Here is a 15,715-nt window from a genome sequence, read left to right on the forward strand (position 1 = left end):
GTTTGATCTAAGACTTATTAGTTTAGTTGCTTCAGTGATTGTATTTTCATGTAACTTTGATTTAGTTATAATTGTTGCAAAGCAGTTAAATTGTTCATACTCTGAAAGTCAAGGCTGCTTATGCAAATGAGATCTTGTAAACAAAAGTAAGCGACCAGTCACCGTTAGAGGGCGCTTAATGAGCCAGGTCCTATGACTTGACCCACTGATTTGACCTTTGACCCCTGGGTCATTACAGAGTATGAATTTTAGCTTAGTTCTTATTTTTTCTGTAATTTTCTGATTTATTTCAGTTAATCGTTCCATTAGGTTTTTATACGTTCTCTGGAAGACTTGCTTATATTCGAATAAGCCACGTGATATTTTGATCGGATATTTGCTTCGTCTTATTTATGGAGGAACGCATTACTGAATATCATTCATAGATGACAATTGCACAGTAGTCGCAGACAAATTATTTTGAGTCTTAAAGGATTTGTTTGCACGCTACAATCTTGGTCGTCAATGTTTTTGACTTTGATGTTTGCAGTGACACATATATCGCCCGTAGATACATCCTTATTTTGTTACTTGACGGAAACTCTATTCTGTTTTGAGGGTTGTCTGAGTCAACTTTCGAAATACGTCGGATTCTACACACAGCCCTGTACAGCTCGACAGCTCATGTCTTCACTACAGCCTTACGCTGCAGGTTTGATTCCGAGCGAGAACTTACGGAACTTTTTGTGTGATGAAGGAAAGTTATCGTTGTTAGTCGAATGACTTTATGCTTCTGCCTCGTGTGTCGCTCTTTCAAAGATTTTTTATTCAGTTGAACTTACATTCACGTGTAGATTTAGGGTTTATCGCCAACCGGGATCGCTAGGTACGACGTCCACATTGAGCCTTACGACTCCGACGACTAGCGTGGCGATGTTACTGTTACTGAGCCATTAAAAATAAAAAGATCGACGGTATCGCCATTCGATTCTCGGGAATAGCTATAGTACTCGAAATTTCGTTGGACATGCCTTTTATGATTCTATGTCAGGATTTATCGGGTCACCTTTTTGTAAAAATGTCAAATCGGTCTATATCGGTACCTGAATGATATGTGAACGGTGCCATGCAGGAAAAAAGTTCTGGTCGATGACGTACAACAGGAGTCATATGGATTTCTTATCTGTGCTGGTTTACGTTACACAGGTGAAGATACGGGCCAGTTCATGTGATAAATAGGAGGCACCGTGGCCAAGTAGTTAGGGTAACGGACTAACTATCAGAGGGTGGTTAGTTTGAGACCCGGTTCAAGACCCAGTAGGTCCCAATAGGTCCAGAGTAACGGACTCACTGTCAGGATGCGGAGTTCGAGTCTCTAGCACGGTGTTGTGCCCTTGAGCATGGCACTTTACTCCATTGGGGGTTAGTGGGTTATGCATACCTTATCATGTAATTGGGCTAACGCCTGTTTGATGATGGACTGATAATATATATATATATATATATATATATATATATATATATATATATATATATATATATATATATATATATTATCACATACATAGGCAATATGATGTCATACTATAGCTATACGGTTTACAGGACGTCCTGAAGTAGGGTATATGGTCGGCACTTTTTCTGCTAAAGATACTAAAGCTGTTTGTAAGCATTTTCGTTGAGATGTAAATTACTGAAAATTGCTGCAAAGGTAATATATAGCGAAAACGTCAAAGCATTTTATAACGATGATTGTGAAAGTTTCTCTATTTTTTTCAACTTAGGAAAACAAGTAAGTTAACTGTTGTCACAAGCCGTAAAAAGCTTAGTCATCGCTCAAAAATCGACATATTTTTCACCGAACAAGAGTCCAATATATATTGAGAATATTATGCATCAGAATCGACACATCACCCTGTAGGTGACGGGTTAAATTCTTAGCATCTGTAGACTCTACGGTAGGCTGTACTAAAGCGAGAATATTTACTGTAGCTCCGTACGGCAAACGCTCCTTTTTGTAGCTTGAGCCACTTTGTCGAAAGCTCGATTGGAGCCGCTGCCACAATGAAGTGTTTTCATAAGACAAAAGTAAAAAGCGAGATCGAATGAACGTTACAGGGCAAATGTTAAAAGTTTCTTGTTGCGCTTTGTTTATTGTAATTGTTTTTTATTTTAGTTTCATTCATAATTACGACGAACGATGATACACTTTTCCTCTCAATTTCAAACAGCGTCCCAGGCGCTGAGAATATGTGCGAACGTAGCTCTTTATACGGCATCGTACTCCTCCGGCCCTCGCCGGTTTCGAGCAATTTAATATTCCTAGGTGCAGAGTGGTTGCATAAATGGTCAACAAGAGCGATAAGTTACAGTTCAATGGTACTTTTATTTATATATTACAACCGAAGTCAGAATCTGACACGATTTTTTTGATAGAAGTAAAAATGACGACCGCAACATTGTGCAGTGTGTTCCAAAGTTTGTATAGATAAACAACGTTTAAGCGCCGCTATTAACAGCAAAAAAGGCTTGATTTCGATGCATGTTTTACATTATCACTTTACCTTTAAACAAAATAATGTATGTGAAGATACTATATCATCCTCCTCTCCCTTGTCCTCGATGATAACGGCTATATCTATTCAAGCTTTGCGCGGAAAATCCGACAGCGAAAGACTACTCTGACGCATCAAGAAGAACGTGCGTCCGAATGTGAACGGAGTCACCTGACACCGAACAACTTAACCCACCACGCTGACATACAGTGAATTGCTTTGAAGCATTGGCATTAGATGAGCTAGACATATTGTCTAAATCGAGGTGTTGCCAACATTGTCGGGTGCAATCAACAGCTAAACGGTAACATGAGTCGATCATAAAAAATGAACTCCGCAAAAGTTGAAACATTGTCTAGCAGGAGGTCAGACGCAATCTAAACAACAACAACACCACCACATCATACACTGTCAAAGTCTTATCACTTGCTTTCAGGTGTAGTTGCTTTTGACTACACCTGACCTGCTGTAAGACAATGTTTCAACTTTGGCAGAGTTGATTTCACTGTGATCGACTTGAATTGCTGCTCAGCTAATAATCACATCTGACAGTGTTTGCAACACCTTAATTTAGACAATATGTCTGTTTCGAATACTTCCGATGCTTCAAAGCAAACCACTGTAATGAAGGCCCAAGTGATTTTTTTAAATAAAAAAGTGGGTCTATGCATGTGATAAATATATAATCTCTAAGTATTCTCACTCATGTGACATCGTCGAACACTCGCGTTTCCCCAAAACATAGCTGTATCCCTTCGAGCCGGATACTGCCGTCATGTTGGGGGAATCATCCTCTTCGATGACGTCACACTCGTTCGAAATACTGGGAGATTAAATATGTGTTCTTCTACAACTAGTTGTGCTACTACGTCTTGAAGATCTAACTTGGTGACAATTCGCCATATAATACAAGATCTTTTCAAACCCGGACGTCGTCAAACATCTGCCATCCCTGTTAGGCTCATAAGGTCGAAAGTTTGACCAAGTTATGGCTTTTCCGTCACTTGATTCGAGATCTTGCCCGTTCAGTGTTAGTCTTGCATTTAGCCAAAAGATTCCAGAATTGAAATTAAAGTCTTTTAACATTTCGTTCTTTTCAACGCTGTCATCTTTCACAATAGCCATGTTGTAGCTGTCACAAGCTAAGGCTGCATCATACTGCATCTTAGGCGGTTCAGAAACTGCTACAAATGCTGGTAAACCTAGAAAGCAATATTTAAAACATCAATTATTGCATAAAATTAAAATAAGGGGCAAATGTTCCTGGAAAAGTTGGAAAAAAAACCACATTTACTTACGTTCACATGATCTTCGATCTGAAAGTAGCAGATAACCTTTCTCACATTTGCAATAGAAAGATCCCGGCACGTTGATGCATCTGTGGCTACAAATGTTTCCGAGACCTAAACATTCGTCAATATCTATGCAGTATAATTGAATAAATAGACAATGGTTAATATCAATGTCAACAGATCAATTATATGCCTATTAATTACAATGTCAAATATGACTCCTGCTTACGAAAATATAAACTCTGTAGTAAAACAAGTGTTGAAAATTCGAAACAAGAAAATTAAACAATTCATAAATCAATAGCTTTGTAAGCGTCTGGTCAGAGTTAATAGATGAAATGACAAAAATGGAAAGAAAGTGTGTTTCAATACTTGAATTACTTTTAGGATGATAACCCTTATATATTCGCCATTCCTCGTAAGAATCAGAGCGACTGTTTTTCTGTGTTTTTGTAAAAAAATTGTTACCTCCAAATTACCTTATATAAATTCTAAGTACATTTAATCCTTGAAAACACTGTCTGTTATTCTTACCTACTTATCAATCAGAAAAATGAGTATCATTTGAATATGATGTCTTTTAAAAATAAGGAAGCGGCCCACGATTGCCGAGTCATAAGCACAGAGTTCAATACCTTCACATGATTGGTTCTTCAATTCATATCCTGCACAGCATTGTATGGAAGTCATGTTGTATGTACTTGACCCGTCTGAGCAATTGCTTACGTCTGGAATTACAGAATGGGGCATTGCTTAAAATACAACTTGTCTAAATAAAGGGTAAGTCGTTCGGTAGAACTTTAAGTAAGATATAAACGTCTTCTTCACTTGCTGTGTCAAGATAGTGTTATTTTTATTTTATTGTTTTGAATTCACGACGAATAACCTCTTCAGTTAGTCATACCTTGCTCATCAAAAGTACAGTATTATTGGCAACTGAAGACCGTTTAATGTCTTAATGATTATTGAATTGTACTAAGTATATGAATCTTTTATTGATATAAAATGTAATTTTATTAGATTCGGCGTGTCATGTCTGTAAATTCAAGTCCTATTGTGTCGGGCATTGTTGATTACGTTACTATATACCTTGTCCATATACTTCTATTTCACACACACTTAAATATTCCACTCGGTTTGGTATATCCACACTGACGTATCGTCCAGTCATCTTCCCTTGACAGTTTACAATAAGTTCGCCTCTATTGCTTGCATCTATAGGCTTACCACAAACTGCATTCCTTAAGTGGTTTTCGTTTTTTCCAACACGCAATCGTGCACCGAGCATACGGTAACCTTTAAATTAGAAGGAAAAGAAATCGATAACATAGTTAGAGTATTTTAAAGTACTTAAGCTTTTGTTTTCGAAATACTTCATGTTCATATTGCCCAGTCTTAAGAGAATGTCAAAGTGTTCAGATAGTAAGAACCTCGAAAGGTAGATACTTAAACTTTTGCTCAAAGTTTCCTCAATGAATCTTTAACCACTCTCTTACATAATAAACAATAAAAATCAGGGATCAGCGCTTTAAGTTTTGTAGTGGAGAAACAAATTACCTATTAATATTTACAGATACTCATTAGGGAAAGACTGCAGTAACTTGCATGGTACCTGGAACCCGGATCCTTTAGTGCCTGACCAACTCGAGTGACAATCAGAAGACTTTTAATCCCCCAAAGGTGTGAATGTTCCATTGTTATATTTATCTTATCCAGCTGGTGCCATTGTAGGAAAGACAGATATGTGAAATTGATCCTCTGATAACTAAGTAGGGAGGTAGGGTATTCCTAAGGTAATGGGGCTTTCCCGTCATGTGAAAAATCAAAATAGCTGCCATTCCTGCGTTCCCTTTGGGAAAAGTTACATTTTTCATTTCAAAAAATAGGACGGTTTTAATTTTCTTACTCCAAGTGATCAAAATGAGTCATTAGACATGGTAGATCAAATAAAAAATTGCAAACATTACAGACTCCAAATATCTGTCCTCAAAGCGCATTTTGCTGTAAGTCAAAAATGGCAGAAAAAATAGTTGTTTTTTGATCCCATATCCCTGCATTATTTCCTCAATTAAAGGTACGGAAACACAACAAGGAATACAATGTCAAAGATTGCAAAGACTGAGGGTTATTCTTTTGATTCGGATTGGAAAACATTTGATATGGATAAAATGTAATGACTAAACTTACGAAAGACATCTTGTCTATTGAACAAATGGATCCTGAGAACTCGATATAACTTTTCTAGGTCAACTTTGAACCAAGGTTCGGCGTCATCATGGGTAGCTGAACATGTCAACCACCGAGTAACTTCTTTCACGCCATCTACGCCAAGGCTAGCCTTGCGATGTTGTTGAAAATCTGTGCTTTGGAAAGCTGGTTTTCCAAGGGCGAGGTTTACATCTTCACCTAAAGAAAGTAAGTCAGCCTAGTTTTTTAGTGATTAACCTACTACGTAGAAAGGTTGTGATTAATTGGGAAATGTCAAAGTTCAAATCTAACACAAATATGTTTACTCGTACTTGGAGCCTAGCAGACTCCTATGTTCACAACAAAGTTGAATGTAGACCGAATAAGTGGCACACAAAATTTCTAGAAAATGCAAAATCTCGTTACATTTAATGGGAAGATATGCTGATGAAATTCATTTCAGGTGCATTGAATTTAATAGGTAAAGGGCACAAAAGCAAGTCTATAAGTAATATAGACTTACAGATATCAGTTCAAGTACATGAACTATGCAGTGATGAGAGTTCGAAAACTACTGTATTCATTTACAGTCATATACATTGAATACTCTTGTTGCTATTTATGTTTGAATAGTACGTTTTGAGTCACCATTACATGGTTGTTAAATTATTTGAGATGAACAGTCAGAACGAGTAAAAGAATGTATTAGTTTTCTAAAATATCTCGGAGAATGATCAAATCAAGTATCAAGTGAACTTACCGGCACAATCGAGTTCGTCTTCATGATTAGAACAGTCTTGTTGAAGATTGCAAACGTAAGAAACTGGTATGCAAGTTCCATCAATGCATTCGTATTCATCTATGTTACATGAAATTTCCGGAACTACTGGGCAAATAAGGTACATATTCGCTTTAATACTGTTATTCCCTCAAAATGCACCGTTTTGTTTGTAGTTAAAGTCCACCAAACTGTCAGTAGGTTTGAGAACTTCTATCGAACCGTTTTTCTCGATAAATATAATGCATGTTCGCTTTGTTTGGATCGTGAAAATGTTTTATATCTGTTTCGATGCATATATTATCTGCAAATATTACGTAACGTTTTGAATTGACAATTCCAAATTTTAGCCGTCCCTTCACAAAATTCTGAAAACATAACAACAACAAAGTAACCCACTGTTAGTCATTATTATGATAATTACCCGATGACATTTCTGACAAATCTTCGTCACGGTCACACATTCCATCGTTTGTGCAGTTTTTGACTGCAAAAAAGTAATGATTTTTTAAATACTACAATTCATGTAAAGGTGTAATGTTTGATCTTGACACATTAGCGTTTTGCAACTGAAATTTTCGGTTGAAGCACAAAAACCTTCATCGGCAAATAAACTCAATCTGAAAATTGCTGTCTGTGGAATATGGCGCATCAATTTGCTTATGAATTTTTGGTTATGCATAAATGTTACTGTCTCTCTGAAGAAATTTAATGAGTCCTACTAATTTCATGTTTTTTTGTTTATTTAAAAGAAAAGATTGCAATGCATTGACATTATTACTTTGTTTGCTTACCAATTACAAACGCCGTTAATTGGAAACCTTTGCCTACTACACTGTAATCGGAATCAAACGCAATCCAAACTTCACCTCCAGTTGTTGTATAGTTCTCGGGAATGTCATCCCCATGATGAAAACCTATATCATAATTCGGAGTGGTTCCGCTTCCAAAGCTCACTGTGTCATAATACAACTCAGTGTCGAAACTGTTAAAAAAGAGTCCAATTCTTCCCCAAACTGTGTTTGTAGTAATAATCCATGTACACTCGATGTTTTCATGGTAATTGTACGGATAGTTTGGTGAAGTAATTGTAATCTCGTCTGCTTGATTCAGCTTGTACTCGTATTTGCACTCTACAATGATATGATAAAAGTGACTTCATTAAAACCAATCTTTAAGACCGCTGCTTTAACCTGCATCGTCTTAATTTCGTGTTGCATAAAAATGCAATATCGAGCACATACAGTGTGAAAGCATGAATAGCAGAACATATTTAAAAACTTAAAACTTGAATCTTTACTTTCGATCAAACGTTGACATCAATTAATGTTGATAAATATGAGTTGCAAGTTCTAAAATTACACCCACATGATAGTAAGACTGTATGTCATCATGATGATCATTAACATGTTAAAAAAAACATCACACACAAGTCAAAGACAACAACTTTCTACCTTTAGAGTCTGCGTAATACAACACTTGTTCGTGTGACTAAAATGTGCCCTGAACTTTGCAGGAAATTAGACCGATCAGCCTTTCAATGCGGCCCGCAGGATCTTGGCAAGTTACAGCATGCAGTCAAAGTATTGATGGCACCAAAAATGATACTCATGCTACTGCATGCAATTTCTCAAAAAAAAAAAAATAAATAAATAAAATTTTACATTTTTATTGAATACAGAAAAGTGTGATTTTTACTTTATACATATGGCAACACTCCTTGCACGTTATTTGAAGCACGTTACGCTCCGCAAAATACAATATCTTCCTTCATTCAGCTACAATTTCGATATAAGAAAAAAATTAGCTTTTTGACTGGAAAACCTCTCAATATCACAAATTTTAATGTGACTCTGACATTTGTCTAGAGCGATACCGTTGCTTTAAGTGTGTGACTCAATGCATGAACTTCTGTATGCAATTATCCACTATACTGGCATGTTGTGTTTATACTTACCATCTGTTGCTGACACTGTTGCCAGGAAACCGGATCCCGACACTATGTCATCTGAGCGGAATGTCATCCACGCTTCATATCCATATGACTGAAATGTTTCTGGAATGTTGTTCCCATAATGCATTGAGGCATTTGGACCAGGAAGAGTTCCATTTCCAATTTGTAAATAATCATAAAATGCCTCTGTTTGAAAATGGTGGAAATGTATTTGTATTTGACCACCATCTTCATTTGTAAATGTCCATATGCAGTACACGTTGTTGCCATAGTTATTCGGATATGACGGGGAAGCGATTTCCAACGTTTCCAAAGATCTCAATCGGCTATGAAAAGCGCATTCTGAAACAGTTCAAAAGTATGGTTCACAAAAACAAGTTTTGTCAACAAGATTTATGATCATCAAATGGCGATGGATGACCATGGATATTGTAGAAATGCAAGATTAACATTGTGAAGAGACATGAAGCAGTAATATATGTCTATGCCACCTCACGAAAGAATTATTTAAACATCAAAACTTAAATTATTAGTGTGTCAGTATAGAGCATGTGATTAATACTGCCCTCCATTAAAGCTACTGCCCAGGTGAAACTACTGTGTGTGGCATGTGTCATAATTAGTAAAAGCCAGCAGAGCAAATTACTTGTATCGTCAAGTGAGCGATGTATCCTTCAAGTATCAGATGATCTTTTTTATGGCTAACGTGTTTTGGAGCCACACTGAGCTTGCAACGAATTCTGATAGGTAGGGTCCGGCAAAGGCTTAGCACGTGGTGGAATAGGAGAGTCTCGACCTGTGCCCTCGCTCATTTGCCCAAGCTCATCCTAGCAATATTATGAGAGTCTGAGGAAGGGACAATTGTCGTGACAAAACTTTTCCCTATTAATCTTTGCAAGGTATTTGAGATTTACTAAACTTATGTTGTCTGCTGTTGATCTTGTATTTTGTTAATGTATACACTATGGTGCCAGTACTGTAGGTTACTTTTGATTCTCATAGTGGAAGAAAAAAAATGTTCAACACATGCCACTAAACAAATCATAAAACGACATTTAAACATACTCGTGAATAGGTCTATTGTATTGCTTATTCTGCCATCGCATCATGGTACGCTTTTTTCTTTTACGTCATCCAGCGGTAAGTCATGATGTTTGTCCGCCTCTGTTGTTATATGTTTTCTGACACAAACAATTCACGTTTTCAAATAGCTCATGTACGGTACGATAATCAAGTTTGATTTGAATTTGATTTGAATTTAACATGAAAAGGCGACCTGATATATATTTGCTGCAACTGTTATGTCATTTACCCGACTGTTAAATGCCCGAAATTACAAATGTACGGTGTACAATATATTTTGATATGAACGGTCAATAGTGTGCTTTAACATTACTGGCGTATCGTGAAAAAACTACAATAGATTGGTTTAAGGCGTCATCCTAACAATCCGACTGTTTACAACTATTCCCGCTACAGAGCGAATTCGTTTAACCCTTTGAGCGCCAAAGTCAATTTTTGTCACCCTTACAAATATACCCAAGTCAATGGTTGTTCTATGTTTGCCAACACTTTGATAAAAAACTGGTGCCAATGAAATGTTGAGTTCATTTTCTCCACAATTATCCCTAAAATTACAGAAGCGTTCATCACAATTGGAAAAAATGTTGCACTAAAAATTTTGATGGTAAAAATACAGCACTCGAAGGGTTAATAATTCTCTATGTACACTTCAGACTCACGAATTCAAAAGCTGCGCACTATTACTGTGCATTAGACCAAAAGATCATTTGGTTCACAATGAGTCTGTTCTCCCTAGCATTAGATTACAAGATTGTCTCAGACGGACGAAACAATACGCAGTCAAAACGAAATGTCCCCGGTAAGTAAATCGCTTCTCTCTCCATCATTTTCAAATGAATATCTATCGGGGATTTTTTTCTCGCAAGTTGAAACACTGTAATATTGTAACTGTGGTTAAGGGTGGTAATATACACCTGGTCAATAATTATCGTGTAATTTCTCTTTTGCCACTTATGGCGAAGGTTTTTGAACATGCATGTATTCTTGACATTAATGTGTACCCTTTTGTTGAAAGCTATGTAACTGACGTTCAACACGATTTTTCTTCAGGGTCGATAAACTGCAACTAATTTATCATCATACGTTAATTTTCTTTCTAAGTCTCTTGATTCCAACACAGAGTAACAGACAGAGTGGCAACAGCTATTGTTTAAGGCATGAAGCGCACAAGCGTTACGTAAGCAATCCATGTTTGCCTCGCCTCACCAAGCTCTTGGCTCTCTTTTCCGAAGAGTGCCGACCATGCACCCTTCGGTAATTTTCGGAATTGTGAAGCGAAAGTATGTTCTACAAAGTTTGTGTTGTTGTTGTCGTGTGGTGCTGATCGGAATTGATGTGCTGGCAAAAACGGGAATGTTTTGAGCCTCAGGAAAGTGGGTTTTACCGTTTTGAAAATTCCTCTCATATTTTTATGAATATATAATGAGTGTGTTTGAACCAAATTTGAAAGTCTTTTATCGATACTGTCTGGTTTTACTCAATGGTTTACGGTCAGTCATACCGTCTTTTACACGTGCGTCAAGAAAGGACATGTTTATGAAACTGCCGGCGTGTTATGTTTTGATTGGCGTGAAGCAGTGTTTCTGGCCTGAGAGCTCACAAAGTAACTATGGTTGCTACGCGACTGGCAGTACGATGCCATCTCGTCGTATGTATTGCATAATCTCGTGTAATTATCAACCACAAACAAAGCCTCCAAAAGGTTTAACACCTTTGAAGCTCATTTTAATATGAAAAGCCAATAGTCTACCGAGACGACCATGGATCAAAAGGCATGCAAGTGTTGCCACTCTGTCTATGGTACTCTGTGATTCCAAGCAGCAAGTTGACAACATTTGTATAGATTTTGCTAAGGGTTTTGACAATGTCAACGACAAGCTGCTTAGTCATAAGCAAGATGACTGTCAGTTAAATAGAGTGTCTGAGATAAGAGACTTGTGTGTTATCGGAGTTTCTGTCTTTCATTCAAAAGGCAATGTGTAAACAGGCTTTCACAATGCTTGATGTGATGAAGAGATCGTGCAATATTTTCTTCTCCGAGAACTTTGACATCCATGTATGTAACTTGAGTAAAAAGCAAGTTAGAGAACTGTTCTGTTGTTTGGTCTCCTCGCTGCCAATATTTGAGTGACCGTGTAGAGAAAGTTTCGAAACAGTTTTCTGAAATATACTCGTTTTAAGTTTTTAAGTACTATAATACAAATTACAAACATTCCTGAAAACATTGTTATCTCTCTCTCCCCCTTCGGCGGAAAGTTTTTGATCGGACTTTTTTAAAGGGAATTAATCCAGTCAAATTTTATTGTAACTTTCTTAGATTTCAATTGCTATTCTATTCGCCACTTAGACGCCTTAGGGCTCAGTCATTATTGAAAACTTCACGTTGCAAGAAAATTTGATTTTATCCCTAGGACTGTTACACTCTGTAATGGAATTTCTATCGATAATTTTTTAGCCTTCTTAAGTACTTTTTCCTAGATATGTCCGATATTTAGTCGATTTAATTATCTTTAAAACTTTATAAATTAGCTCAGGTTTAGCTTGGCATTCTTTAGTAAAATATTTCCAGTATACGATGTTTAGCAAATCTAATTATCGCAGCGGCTTATGTTTGTATATATACATCTTAGATAGCTTGGCTTTCTTCATTAACAAAGCTATGGACATGCATAATACTTGACTGCTCTAATTATAGTTTCTGAACTTCATAAATAAGCAGAAGTTTAGTTAGCTTTCTTAAGTACTTTTTTCTAGATATGTCCGATAAACTTTATAAATTAGCTCAGATTTAGCTGGGCATTCTTCAGTTAAATATTTCCAGGATATATACGATGTTGAGCAGATCTAATTATTGCCAATGATCTTTAAGAATTAACTCAAGTTTAGAAGGATTTTCTATAGTTTTAAAGCATGTATCCGATACGCAGTCGATCTAATTATTGCCTCTAAACTCTATAAAGCAGCTCAAATTTAGCTATGCTGACATGTTCAAAACGTTCAAAATTTGGGAATAACTTTGCTGTAATTGTATATCACTGAATGTGCACTTTGTTTATTGTGAATACTGAACTACGTAAACTCTCTGAGGGTTATGTTCAATCTCAGAATTGTCGTTTAAACTTGTCTTAGCCTATGTAAACACCATGGAAAGGAATAAATATTCGCCAGCTGACAAGCCATTGAAAAGCAAGCACAGGCCCGGGAAGTGCCAAGCACGGGCATCACTGACAAAAATGTAGGATTTTGTTTAAGCTTTGCTTTCCCTACTTTTCATGTTTTTTAAAACGAAAGAAAGTTGAATAATACCATTTACCGACTATGGTACCCCGTTTTTGCATTTGAATAACAAATTATGTACTATCAAGAAATTAGTACCAAAATATACGATGTTCAAAATATGATGGGCATGAATCTATATCTATGCAATAGACCATTGACGTGACGTTCATGCTTTTATCACAAAATGCAAAATTGTTACGAAAAGTTTGGTTATGCCGCGCCACTATACTGTTTGTTTGCATTCTAGTTATTTTCTTGGAGTCTGTTGACCCCTAAAATAAATAGAACACAAAAATAAATTCATTTTGTGAGTGAACATTTGTATTGATATTTACCACCGAATGCACTTGCCACAATCTCGAATCCAAGGTTTGTAACAGACCTATCCGAATAAAATGTTATCCAGACACTTTGTGTTGATGTTAAGGCTCTTGGAATTACATTGCCATGATGCCTGTACGTATCAGCATAAGGAACAAGTCCAGTGCCATACTGTACATAATCGTAGAGCTCCTCTGTTTCAAAGCTGTCGAAAGCAAGTCTAATACTACCAGCATGTTTGTTTGTAATCGTCCAAAAACAATTGACATTATCGCTGTAATTATCGGGATAATTAGGCGAATTCACGATGACCGATTCTCCTGTCGCAAGAGACACATCGTATCCACAATCTGTAAATTAAGAATATGATTACCTTTATGTCAATCTCAACTTATCAAAATGACATGGCTAACAAATGTCAGTGCAGGCAAGCATTACTAAAGTATGGTTTTCAAGTGAGTGTGGACCAACGTTAAGATTTATTTGAAATTGTCTGTTATGCATGCACAAAGACGTTGCCAATCTTCCGTAACACACTTAGTCATTAGTATGTTTATTGAAGCGCATACTAAGCAGTGGGTTGAGCTATTCAAAACACATTTTATTCCAACTACCAGGTGGCAGTGATGGCAGTGATAGATCGCTTTCAGCGCAGTGTTGAACATCCTGGGTCTTTAACAGTTGAAGGATCGAATATATACTCATAATACCTTGCCCACAAAATGTTTCATCTCTTCCTGTAGAGCAGTCGTATTTCCCATCGCATATCATATAATTAGCAACACACGAACCATCTCCGCAAGAAAATTCACTTTTTATACAATCTTTCCAAAAGAACAAAATAAAAGCACGTATATAAATATTTACTCCTATTAACATTCTCATTATCTGGTATTTCAATAACTTTGGCCACATAAGTTTTTACCACTAGTTTATACCCCTGCCCAAAAGTTGTATTATCAATACCTGATTTTTTCAATAAAGTTGGAAGTCTGTCGTGTCCATTTGTTAGCCGACATACGCTTCTGCTAGTATATGTTGGTGTATGGTGACTTTACAATGACCTACAACAGCGTTTTTGAAACAGGTTTCCTACATAAGTATTCAAAATTAATCCATCTAAATCTTTAACTGTGACTCTACCTATCCATTCCAGACTTTCTAAATTCAAGCGTAAAATTTTTTTCAGTCTAATGACACCAACACCAAAGGGAAACAAGGAAGTGTCTGTTTTATATACATTCTGTACTTTTTTCACGAATTTATGAGTACGGCTGACTTGCTATTCATATATGAGTGTTTTAACTTTCAATGCATGTGGCTGATGTAGTTAATTCAGTGTGCTTTTGATGCAATTTGCAAACGAAGCCCTTTGCACATCTAGTATTGTATTACCCGCGATAGCTGTCATGATGATTCAATAATGTTACAAGAAAAATATTATTCAAGAATCATTGACTTAATCAATATAAATTGTGCCTCAGTAATAGTCCTGGTCGAATTAATGGAGGACGACTTCGAAATGTCATAGTTTTGTGGAAATGACATCAAAGCATCCATACGCTACCGTGCAGTTTCATTTGCGTTCAATGGCAGATAATGTAGGAAATTAGTATCAACAGAGGACACTCGCATATGCGCACCACTCACTATGACACAAATATAGATATGGTTGAGATACATGTACAGACGAGTGATGTATGTTAAAAGAAATACAAAACCCCTTCGTCATTTTGAGTTTTTAAATTTGAATTTCTTCTTAAATGGACACTGACCACGTATCCGTAGGTGACTTGGAGTGTGATAAATACTTTAAAAAATATATTCAAACAAGGTAAAGTGACAATAATATTTGGAGAAGTGCATGTTATCTGGCAATAAAAAGAGAGCGTTGCGTAACAAAACCGGGTGGGATTGCTTTATTTTTAAACTCTTCACTGTATATCCAGTAAGGAATACATTTATTCTCTTGCAACATATTAAAGGTCAGATTGGTGAGGCGTAGGGTACTTTTCTATTTTCAGATAATATTATAGAGGGCTCAGCCCTTGGTGTCGCGCCAATTGTTATTAGATTAGAAATGTTATTTGTATTGATTCATAATTAGTAATAGTAAAGAATAAAATATAATTAATTGTTACTTGCTATATATATTTTTGTACGAAAACTATGCCCAGTTTACCCCAGGTTACTCTCTGATGAAAACAGTTCATGTACACGATACCCTCCAGGATCTTCTGTTTAATGTTTAAAAATGTTAGACATTATAATTGGCAATTTTTTATCA

General features: G+C 36.4%; 1 protein-coding gene and 1 long non-coding RNA gene across 2 annotated transcripts; both read right to left on the reverse strand.

The window, feature by feature from the left end:
* Positions 1 to 4,473: 4,473 nt before the first annotated feature.
* On the reverse strand, positions 4,474 to 6,891 carry LOC139143094 (uncharacterized). The gene is made up of 4 exons (XR_011554525.1): positions 6,774 to 6,891; positions 6,014 to 6,232; positions 4,916 to 5,122; positions 4,474 to 4,554 (listed from the first exon to the last, which is right to left on the reverse strand). It is a non-coding gene; the product is annotated as an uncharacterized lncRNA (long non-coding RNA).
* A 301-nt stretch (positions 6,892 to 7,192) lies between these two features.
* Positions 7,193 to 14,239, reverse strand: LOC139144459 (CUB domain-containing protein 2-like). Its single transcript, XM_070715159.1, has 5 exons — positions 14,139 to 14,239; positions 13,443 to 13,778; positions 8,749 to 9,087; positions 7,586 to 7,924; positions 7,193 to 7,278 (listed from the first exon to the last, which is right to left on the reverse strand). Exons 1-5 carry the CDS (start codon positions 14,197 to 14,199, stop codon positions 7,193 to 7,195), a joined length of 1,161 nt encoding a protein of 386 aa, XP_070571260.1. The 5' UTR covers positions 14,200 to 14,239.
* Between the last annotated feature and the right edge of the window lie 1,476 nt (positions 14,240 to 15,715).

Source organism: Ptychodera flava, chromosome 11, assembly GCF_041260155.1.
Source record: "Ptychodera flava strain L36383 chromosome 11, AS_Pfla_20210202, whole genome shotgun sequence".
Classification (NCBI taxonomy): Eukaryota; Metazoa; Hemichordata; class Enteropneusta; family Ptychoderidae; genus Ptychodera; species Ptychodera flava.

Excerpts from the sequence above, each read along its gene's own strand:
- LOC139144459 (XM_070715159.1), bottom strand. The coding sequence starts at position 14,199 with ATGATATGCGATGGGAAATACGACTGCTCTACAGGAAGAGATGAAACA. Across the intron at positions 9,088-13,442 it reads TGTGGCAAGTGCATTCGGTG|AATGCGCTTTTCATAGCCGA; the intron begins GTAAATATCAAT and ends GAACTGTTTCAG. Across the intron at positions 7,925-8,748 it reads AACAGTGTCAGCAACAGATG|AGTGCAAATACGAGTACAAG; the intron begins GTAAGTATAAAC and ends ATATCATTGTAG.